At 36.0% G+C, this 11,538-nt stretch overlaps 1 protein-coding gene across 2 annotated transcripts in view; it reads right to left on the bottom strand.

Moving 5' to 3' along the window:
• Positions 1-286: 286 nt before the first annotated feature.
• Positions 287-11,538, bottom strand: part of ubr3 (ubiquitin protein ligase E3 component n-recognin 3 (putative)) — a 50,469-nt gene continuing 39,217 nt past the window's right edge. For both annotated transcript variants that reach the window (XM_015388682.1, XM_015388683.1), the window contains 6 exons: positions 6,861-6,968; positions 6,504-6,629; positions 6,176-6,355; positions 3,998-4,207; positions 2,696-2,835; positions 287-2,132 (listed from right to left, as the gene is read on the bottom strand). In XM_015388682.1, coding sequence (XP_015244168.1) covers positions 2,015-2,132; positions 2,696-2,835; positions 3,998-4,207; positions 6,176-6,355; positions 6,504-6,629; positions 6,861-6,968 — 882 coding nt within the window. In that variant the 3' untranslated portion in view covers positions 287-2,014. The remainder of the gene's footprint in view (positions 2,133-2,695; positions 2,836-3,997; positions 4,208-6,175; positions 6,356-6,503; positions 6,630-6,860; positions 6,969-11,538) is intronic.

The following is an 11,538-nucleotide window of genomic DNA, read 5'->3' on the forward strand; positions in this document are numbered from 1 at the left end:
CCAATGTGTAGATTAGAAACCAATAGAGGAAATCCACAATAGATAAAACTTTACCTGTATGTAATCAAAAGTAACTTCAGTAGCATTTTGTACTTAATTTATATTCAAATATAAATTAAAGCCTTTAAAGCTTCTAATATTTCCATAAATTATCGCTTAATGTGCTGATATTGAGGTGTTTTTTTTGTATATTATTTTCATGTGATTAAATTATCTTAAGAGTCTTCTGCAGTATTTGAGTGACATCTGACAAAAAAAATCACAAAGGGAATCCGATATTGTGTGCTTATATTTTATTCACATATGTTACATTTTTCATTAAATGTCCCAAATCATACTTCCTGGTCAAACTCAGAAAGTTTGAGTCAGCACCTACAGTAATGTACTGTATTCCTCTTCAGTCACACAGGAAAAGACAGAAGCTTTCAGTTACAATTTTACACCCATTATTGGCTATTTGGTTGCTGTCTTTTACAAAAAGTGGTTACAGCAAAAATGAAGAAAGAAAAGCACGAAACCTGCAGGGAAGTAAAGGAAATCAGCATGCAAACATTTGGGAGGAGGTTCTAGATGTGCGATTTTTTTTTTATGAATCCACATCGAAGCAAAACATTTCCCAGCATTTCAGTCCTAGACAGCCGTAAACAGAAGCTCTGCAGGCCCGACTGAGCTAAATCTCTATCCTTCCAGAGAGCAAGGTGATAAATCAGAAAAATAAAGTATTTTAGACAAATAATGTTGCTTAAATGATGCCATGCACAGTGTTATAACGGATACCAACTCTGATAATCCCTCGATGTCAAAATGCAACTACAAATCACAACTAGATGATACACGAGTTAGAGATAGTCATTATGAATTCATATGTGTTGAAGATATGAACTGGTAAAAAAAAAAAAAAAAAGGAAAGAAAGGTAGAAATCTGTTTACCCAAAGGAGGAAGATCCAACTTGATATTTTTGTTCAGATATGGCGTTTTGCAGCAGGACTCAAAGCCTGTGCAGTGATATTGACGACGCTGAAACAAAGTGACTCATATGAGAGTTCTTGTTTTTTCCTGTTCATCCAACCAAATTTAAAACCACTAAAAAGGCAGGTTAATGACACCTGAAGTGGGTGCAAAGTAGGGACTGCATACCTCCTTGAACATTAGTGAGTTTGAATCCACATATCCAGCCATCAACTGTAAACTCAAAGCACAATCTTACAGAAAAAAAAATCTTCACAAAAGTTTTATTTTTTTTTTTTAACAATGAGCAGCAGCATTTATTTAAATATCTAAAACATATTTTCAACAGCAAAGACAACAACAAAAAAAGGAAAAATAATAATTCCTGAGGATGGATTGCAACTAGACCCAGAAAGAGTCCTTTTCTTGTTCGCAAAACAAAAAAAACTAACTCTTGCCTTGATGGGTGGACTTGGTTTAGCCTACCATCACATGTCAGCAGACCTGCGTCACCGACGGAAACCTTGTTTTACTCATTAGGAGCTTAAAACCCAGGGCAGAAGATGGGAGCGCACCATCTTAAATAAAAGGGATATGCGTTTTCTTCATCATAAATGGAGCAAAAACATATCAGCTCTGTCAGGGAGCTAATCTGATATATTTTCTAAATACACATCTATCTGATCTGTGGTTTTGAAACGTGAACAGAACAGACCTCTGAAGCCAGACCAAATGAAGATCTGGGCAAACTTATTGTTTCTTTATTGAAATATCACCCAATTCAGATTGTTTTTTTTTTTTCCCCTGTTGAAAACCACACAATAAATCACTTATACACACACGTGTTTTTCTTTTAGGCATAACTGTACACCAAACTTCACATAAACCAAAAGCTGTGGCAGCGATAACCTTATTGGATGTTTGTTTAAAACAAAAGGATTTTCCGAATATTTTTTTTCAATCAAGGCAGATACAAGCCAGGAAAATCAGAACAATATTAATAAATCTCAATCCTCTCCATCTTGGATTTATGTGTGTTTTTCTTTAAGCAGACTTTGGAAGATCTTAGAGTCCGTTGTAGTGCGGCCCCCAGCGTTTGTTGATGTGATCAAAGGTGTGAGAAACCCACTGTTGCTCCAACACTCGATACCTCTCTTCGCACAGGAACAGAGGTTTGCCACGGCTGCAGAAAAACAGAAAACAAACCACCGCAGATGAGCATGTTAGTTCATTTGGTATTTACCCAATTTATGGTTTTGTACTTTAAAGCAAAACAAAAAACAGAGATAAAAAAAAAAACAGAGATAAAAATAGATATCAATTATATCTCCTTATAAAACATGAAGTATTGATAGAAGTATTAATAGTGTTACTTTTTTAATAGATTTAATTTTTAAAGCATACAAACAAACTTCTGATAGGCTCTAAAATATTTAATAAGGTAAATATTAATACTGAGTTTTTTTATTATTTTTAAGAGGGACTCATAAAATGAATAAAACTGATAAAAGTCTTGATTCAATATTAAATGAATTATTGGAGCCTTTNTTTCTCACATAAACAACTGTATTTTAATAAAGTTGATAATAATGCATTAATAACCAGAAAACCTTGATACTGCTTAATTCTTTATTTTCTTAAATGAAACATCCCTCTTTTCCCCGTTCATAGCAAAGTAATTAATAATCCAGAGGAGCCATCAACAGCAGAGATTAAGCATTAAATTTGTTTAGAAATTCAGCTTACCGTAAATCTCTATCCTCTTCCCCGTGAGCATCAAGGTAAACAGAACCCCACAGACAGAACCGATGTCCACGGATGATGATGATGACTGATGCATTGATCAGTAGGAAGATGCCTGTAGCTGCACCACAATGTTGGGAGTGCTACAATAACACAGGCAACAAAAATTCAATAAAACCAATACAACTTTGACTGGTGAAAATGAAACTTGATCTCACAACTTAGTCTCTAATATCACCAACATTTTATTATAGATTAATCCTGGCTATAAAAAAGATTCGATGTAACTTAAATCTCAGCTTGTTTTAAAGTCATCTAATATAATTTGACACATAAATATTCTTATTTTTAATTACTATATTGTACAGCTTAACAGAAGGATGGAGGATAGAAGGGACATAGAACATGCATGGGAGTGGAAACCACTTATTTAAGAAAAGCTGCTAAGAGCTCTTAGAGGTTTTCTGTATCTTTATGTAATATTTGTTTTTCACACTATATTAAAATAACAGCATTTGTGATTCGTGCTGATATCATATAAGGTCTCTATCAGCCAATACTAAATAACAAAAAGATAAAGTAAATAACTAAATCATTTTAAGTATTCATTCAAATTTCACCTGATTCCAGACTACATATATACATCTTGTTATATGATCAAATTTAACCAAAAGACAGCAAAGCCACCCACAGCGTATGCGGTGAACAAATGACAGAAGCTGTCTGTGAATCAGTTAAAGCAAATCAAAGTTAAAGATTATGTTTACAATATATTCAAATCCTGCTGACAATGCTTTCGAAGCAGGGATACTCACAGCTGCAGTAGCTAATCGCTGAATATAGTTCAGAGCTATTTATTCAATGTTGCCAAAGTCTCAAACAAAACAAAAAAGTCAATTTATTTGTCGTTGGACGCTTTAGAAAAAACAAAAAAGTCACTAGAAGGACCTGAAAAGTCTGAACAGCTGAAAACAGTGTTAATCAGAGTAAATGAGATGAACATGTTAGCGAAACGTTAGCCTCTCCTATCAGTTGAGCCGATATAGCTGAAGCTTTTCGGTCCGTTTGGACTGTCCAATGTGGCCCCGGGGCCGGTTTGATACCAAGTTTCAGCACCCAACCCTACTCAACTATCCTCCAAATTTCATTAGAGGAAAGCAGTACATACCATGTTTTAAGGATAACCAATATTTTCTTTATTATAATCATTTTAAAATGACTTATTAAAAAATGTTTATTTTCATTAAACAATCTCTTATTCCATCAGTATTCTAAACATTAGTCTAAAACATAGGATAAACTTACCAAAACACATTCACAGGTACCCTGCTGTTTGCAGCACCCGCCTTTGAGACAGACGAATGCGCCACAAACGAGACAGAGTGCAGGGTCTTTTGGCACCTTCTTGCAGGCAGTGCAGGCCTTTCTGTGATAGTACTGGAAGATGATGCTATAGTTGTCAGGTAGCTGAAGAAGGCGAGGTGGAGCCCACTGAGGATCTTGAACCAGCAAGCTCTGCGGAGGAGAGGAACGGCATCAGTAATGTTACGGCAGGCTTGTTAAAAGTCATGGTGAAAGTCCAGATGAGTCAGACTGATAGCTCCTTAGTTAATTGAGAAAGAAAAGAAAACCAGGACAGGTATAAGGCCTCTCGCTGTTATAGCTCACAAAACCAAAACCAGCTAAAATCAGGTTTCCACCCAATTTTCTATACAGAGGCACATTTTTAGAAAGGTTAATTAAAGGGTCTCAGAGTCTTTTTGTACATACTAGGTTCCACATTTTATAGACCTTAAAATGTTACCTTGATCTGAGATGACAAAAGGGAAAATTAAAGGGAAATGAATCATCTTAAAGTCGTAGGGAAGCGGCAGTTCCAACGGTTGCAGTTCCGAATTCTCCCAAGTGGTGCCCGAGTTTACACCAGTGAATAAAGTGAATGTGATTAGTCGTTTATCAAGGAGGTGGGATTGTTGTGGCAGAAGGTTCGCAAGCAAGTTTGGCTGTGACAGGTGTCTTGGAAGCATCTTGCTAACAAGTTAGCAACTTAGTGCTAGTAGGGTCCCAATTAGAAATTACATTGGGACCAAGTAGCACTTAGCAACGACCCTGTCAGGGAACGCTATGGACAGCAGAAACAAGCAAGAGGAGGAGAGTTTTGTGTCGGAGGTCATAGATGAGTCTCCTCTGTCATACATTTTTTATTTAGAGGAGGAAAGCATGGACGACCGACGTCCATCCCTGTGAACACTGGGACGTAACTAAATGGTAAAGTAAGTGATTCTTATTTCAACCGTTGCGTATATTAGCTGCGACAGAGGAATCAAGATGCTATCACCGAAAAAATGTGATTGACAGATGGCCATTGATATATGTTTGGCCGAACTTAGCTGACGTATAACTAACTGGCTCAGAGCTTGTCTGCCTGGCTGTGTGTTTCCTGGACGGGGCCGCCTGTGGAGCTAGTTGACAGTTGCCTTTTGTATCTATGCTTCTTTTTCTATGTCTGCTTATTTCAACCGTTGCATATATTAGCTGCGACAGATGAATCAAGATGCTATGTGATTGACAGATGGCCATTGATATTTGTTTGGCCGAATTTAGGTGTTCAAGCTGACGTATAACTAACTGGCCTGCAGAAGATAAAAAAAAATATATATATAAAAAAAAAAACTTTTAAAAACTAGAACTGTTTTAACTTTTGGGACAATATGGTCTAATAAAGAGTACATTTATATACATATTTAAGCCAGAATGATTTAACATTTATATATGACTTCCCTACGATCTTTAAATCTCGTAATCATTATTTATTATGACTATTATCAATGTTAATTATAAATTAGACAGTGATTTCCATAAAGTTTTCTTTTTTGCTTTATAAATGAGTTTTAAGTGGTTTTATCTGAGCCTTCATTAGTAAAGGCTGATGCAGCAGGTAATTTTTTCCAGTTCCTACATTATTGCTGCTTTAATTCATTACATAATAATATGAATATAACAAACTGGAGCACTTTTTCTTTTTTAATCAGAGTTTAAGAAAATAGTAGTAATTGAAACATTTTAAACAAATAGTTTAGTGTGTTTTTGATTAATTTGACCCATGCTCCTGTAGTTTTGCTGAGGAGAGGGAATGCATTCCTCTGTAGTAGGACTCCGTTTTAGGTCAAACTGTTTTATGTCATCTTATTCATATTTACCATTATTAAAAGTGGTGCTGCTGAGCATTTCTTTGAAGCCTGTTAATGATTGCAATCAGAAGGAATAAAACCTTTATCATTTTGAATCTGTAGGCTAAATATGAGTTTTCAATAAAAGATATGGCCTTGAAATGGCAACTGGACGCTCTTACCTAACCCCTGCCATTCTGAAAGGAATTGCTTTTGCTTTTCTAAAACCTTAAATATGCTGATATTGATCACAGACAAGCCCTAATGCTTCAAAATGTTATCACAGATGGTGTGTTGACTAAGATGCACATACTAGTGATTGCTCAGGTTGCATCTGAGATAGCCCTGTGACCTCATCACACCACTGCGTCACCAAGTCAAAGGCGTTGAAGGGCCACTCCAGACATGAGGCACTGTGAACGGCGCCTGGAGGCTGAGGAGCTGCTGACAGCAGCCCTAAACACACAGCCAAGGACGAGAACTCCTCTTCCTCCTGGGAACAACATGAAAACAAATGATGAACACTCGACCAAGAACAAATCTCATCAAAAAGTTTCCTCTAATCAGCCTGGGTTGGCACATTTTTTATAAGCATTGAGCAGAAACGCAAAAATATTGGTGATATCTGAGGAGAAAAGTACCAGGCAGCCAGTCAGGTTATCTCCATAAAGGTGGTGTTGCAGAAGGCAGGCGAGGCGAAGGAAGGGCAGGCAGAACTGCTGCAGGCTGAACTCAATAGACTGTGGCGACCACACACTGGCGCTCAGCTGAAGAGGAAAACAACAGAAGCACCTGATCAATAACCAGCCAACAGCTTTCTGCTAACACTCTGATATACAATTACTGCTGGAGATTAGTAGACATTAGATCACCGTCTGTGGGGGTAATGGCCAATTTATAGTAAAAGAGGAAATGAAAAGGAGCCATGAGAGAACCCTGTATGTTATCTTCATTGTAGTAAAGTTTAAAAATAGCACACAGTCATCATAAAGACTCACCATAGTAGTTTCTTCACTGGTCACCTTGTAAACACTCTTGTCCTTTGAGAGTTCATTGATGACATGACTGAGCAGAGCGTTGGAGGACTTCTCTGCATTCAGAGTGTTCTGTGACAGAAAATTCAAGATTTTCCATTAAAAATGTCGACTACAGACAAAGGACTTAATATTTAGGTCAACTCTATATATAAATAAAGCATACAGACGCACATTTATTTACTAAGAAAAGAGCAATTCCATCCCACATTTTAGGTTGTTATCTGCTGCTTATGATTAGAAAAAGGAGAAAGGTAAGGTTTGGGGCATTTTGAGGCGAGGAAATGGGTTTGTTGTGCTGAATGAGGATGAAGATTTTTTTTTTTTTTTTTTTATCTGAAAAAAAGCACATTTTTATATTACGAATAATATAAAATATGCTTCCAGTTAAGCATCAAAGACTCCAACTACTACTACTATAAATATGTTCTTTCCAACATTTCGGATGAATACATGTATGAATTATTAGAAAGAAGGAAACCCAACCAAAAACATTTTTGACCATTAATGGAGCAAGAAAATAAGAATAAGAGCAAGAAACAAAACATAATTACATTAAAATCTAGCTGTGAAAAGCAGAAAAAATATTTTGCCCTTTGTAAGACAATCATGAAATACTGTAATTTATGAACTAGGTGATCTCTAGAGGCAGGTGATTTCATGGTTATATTTAGGTATAGGATTTAAAAAGAGCAGCACACTGATGTCTGATAAATTGTTCAACATTTTAAATGGAAAAAAATAAATTACTTGAAAAATAATACAAATTTATGGAAATTAAATACTATGCATCTTCAACTTCCCATTTATGGCACACTTTAAGTTGTACTATCAAATAAATCAGTCTAAAATTAATTTAGCAGGGCAGCAGACCATCTATATATATATATATATATATATCAAATTGGAGAAAAAAAAAAGACAGAGGTTAAATATCATGGCATGTTTAGATATACAAATATATCTTAAAAGACACATTGGGGTAAGAGTGCACAACTCTTACCCCTCAACAGGTTTCCCTGTCTACCCCGATTCAACAAAAAACAAAACATGGTAAAGTTTTATATTTTTTCACCCATTTCCTCATGTTAAATATCACTTCTTTTTATACAACTACAGTTCATTTCAAATGTTATTTTCTATTTTTTTCAAACCACATACAAGATAGGGTACTTATACCAGGCACCTTCTAAATATTACTTTAGGATTATAATTATATTTTTCTAAGCATTTTTACATCATTATTACCTCCTACTATAATGGCTTTGCACCTCATCTTTATTTTAAGACCACTCTCAAACTCCTGGTAGGAAACGCATCCTGCTTGCTTAAGGGGCAGAGCCAAATCCATTTGGACAATCTTAACATTTGCCCAGCAATCTTTGTGGATCAGCTTGTATTAAATAGATTGCAGATGTAATTTAGTTCCCCCTTATTTGAAATATCTGAAGACCAGGCTCTATTTTACATATTCTCTCAAGCTGGGCAATAAACTCCCTGTACTAACAGATTCCTGAGGCTAAGGAGACTGAGGTATTTTGGAGTGCAGGGGGCGCTCCTAAAGACCTTCTATGACTCTGTTGTGGCATCTGCCATCTTCTATGGAGCTGTCTGATGGAGCAGTGGCTTATCTGTAGCTGAGAGGAAGTGGTTGGATTAGCTGATCAGGAAGGCCAGCTCTGTGATTGGATGCCCTCTGGACTCGGTGCAGGAGGTGGGAAACAAAAGGATCCTAAGTAAATCAACATCTCTGTTGGATAATTTATCCCACCCCATGCATGAAGCTGTTGCAGAACTGGAGAGCTCCTTCAGTGACAGACTGCTGCACCCTAAATGCACCATGGAGCGTTATCACAGATCATTCCTCCCAGCAGCAGCAAGACTGTATAACCACCACTTTCCCAACAAACTCAATAAGTTGTTACTTTCTTGCTGATTTTTTGCAGTTTCTCTGTTAAATAACATGCTCCTGTCATTTTGCACATCTCTGATGTTGCTGCAATTATTTAAATATGCATTACTGCAAAAATGTCCACAGCTGTTTATTGATTATTTAGAGCTTTTATATTGTAAAACACTGTACAGTACAGCAACTATTTGTTTATTTTCTTAACTCTGTTACTTATTCAGTTATTTTTATACACTTTCTAAGGTCCACATTTATGTGACCACTTCTGCTATAACCTTTTGCTGCTGTAACACCACAATTTCCGCATTGTGGGACAATGAAGGGATTTTCTATTCTATTCCATTCCAAAAATAAAAAAAAAACAGGTAAGACAAATAAAAAAAAAGATCTGTTTAATCATGAAACACCTGTCTGTTTAAACCCTTTGATCCCCAGATTTTTTCCCGCACAAAACAAGTCTATGATTTTAGCTCCTTAGATCTCTTTAATCTGAATTCTAACATTTCACTTTGGCCATGTTTGAGGAACTGTAGGTTTTATAACGGGCAATAATGTTTGCCAGGGACATTAAACAGGTTAAAAAACTAAAACGAAATGTACAAGGAAAAGCAGGGGCAAGATTTCACATCTCAACTACTGTGTTGTATTGTACTTTAATTTAGTCTTTTCTAGAAACACCATTTATCTACCCATCAGTCTAATTTGTCACCTGTTTAAATGATCAAAGACATGAGATCTTGTGATATTTGGCTAGATGTACCACGTTTATATAAGAATAATTTGATCATACGGTAATATTAATCCAATCACAATAATTCACTCGACTAACTGCAGTTTTCACCATTTTTAGACGTGCTGCCCCTACAAAATATACTGACTAATGCAGAGTAGTATCTGATTAGCAGGAAAAGACATTACTGAATGTGTGTTCTTCTGATTTAAATGTGTGTTCTGCTGATCTGGCTGGTATTTTATACAGATGAAAAGCTGAACACATTAATCAACCTGAAGGTGGTAGAATATAAAACAGCAGTCTTATCTCGTCTGCTGTCCTTTGTCGCAGATTTATAGAGGAGGATTTTCGAGTGTAAAGCTTTCCTTCCTTGGGCCTCAGATCTCTCTTCAATTTGCTTTCTGTTCACTTTCATGAAAGAAGCATTTAACATAGTGTGGATATTCTATACTATTTCAAACTCACAGCAGTGAACATTAATGATGAGGAAGGTACAGTGGAAAACGTACAATTTAAAGATGGAAATCCATTTAATTAGCACATTTTCAACTAATTGGTTTAATCACTAAACAATTCTATTGAGTCTAAAGCTCCACCTAAATATTAATATAGTTTATTTATAAGGTGCAGACTCCCAGCTAACACCATTACATGGCATTTGAAAGGCAAACGGATTCATATAATAAATCATGGCTTAGTTTGAGGTAGTCAAGGTATGGAACCAAACTGAAACAGACATTGTGATGCAGATCTTTTTTTTTCCTCCACTACTCATAATAGAAACGAAACCTTGATGGCGAACCCACTAAGGCTGCAGGCTGTGTACAGAGGCAGGATTTGTGTTCTGGTAAACTGACTTTGATCGATTAAAATATTCCACAAATCTTTAGGGACAATTAAAGCAATTGGTATTATTTTTCATTGAATTTAGCCCCAGCCTTATGCAAACTAAAACGCATTAGAGAACAGCATATATTCACTGACTGAAAACCTACGTAATACCTCAGTTCATAGTCGTTTAACTGTCAGGGACTGAGGAACGCGGTTTGTTGTTGAAGTTTACATTAGTGCAAGGTGAAATATTGGCTGATGTAAAAAACTAATTTCACTCAAACATTATAAATACAAAAACAACTTGCCACACATACTGTATTTTAGGACTAAATGGCTAGCAATACAAGCCGTTTGCTTTCTACTTTTGCACTGTAGATAAAAACTTAAAATTCAAGCACTGCTGACTGAACATGAGAATGTTGATAATGGGCCTAATGCTTGGATTTTATTAGCATTAAAGCCATTATCACTTGAGTTTAGTTTGAGTGTTTTATGTTTTTATTCAACAATAAAAACAAGTGCTTTTAATGTACTGTTCTAAATGAGAGGAGTCAATGTCTGGGACTGACTTATTCTCTGTAGGTCCATTTCTACAGAGGAGTGACATCTGTCCCATAACAAGCAAAGAAGAATATATGTACCTTTACACCCCTAATACAACAATACAAGAGAAAGAATGCACAAAATAACTAACTATACTTTTTTTTAAGTTGACAGTTAAGCTGGAGGTTTTTAAAAGGAAATCAAACATTCAAAAAAAACATTGCATAGATTCTAGTAGGGGTTAGTATTGGCAAGAGCGTGGTAACACAATACACATCACGAAGGTTGGGTAATGATATGATATCACAATATTGCAATAACTAGATACGTTACGATATTCCACCCAGCTAAAATCTAAATAAAACCAAAAGATAAAGTGCGAGAGGTATACATGTTCAACAGAAGATATTGATCTTTCAATTGTTTTGTTATTTTAGTAGCTGTGTTGTTAGGGTTGATTCAGTCCATGTCTGCCACTGTGAGTGCCTCTACTAGAGAAATGGATCTTCGCTGCACGGCTAAAAGGCTCCACAGCGCTCTTTATCAGAGTGGTGGTGAGAAAGTAGCGCAATTTCCCCAATTGTTTTAAGAAAAAAAGGTTTTGTTTAAATATATATATATAT

This window comes from Cyprinodon variegatus, unplaced genomic scaffold (assembly GCF_000732505.1).
Source record: "Cyprinodon variegatus isolate N-32 unplaced genomic scaffold, C_variegatus-1.0 Scaffold432, whole genome shotgun sequence".
In the NCBI taxonomy this organism is placed as follows: Eukaryota; Metazoa; Chordata; class Actinopteri; order Cyprinodontiformes; family Cyprinodontidae; genus Cyprinodon; species Cyprinodon variegatus.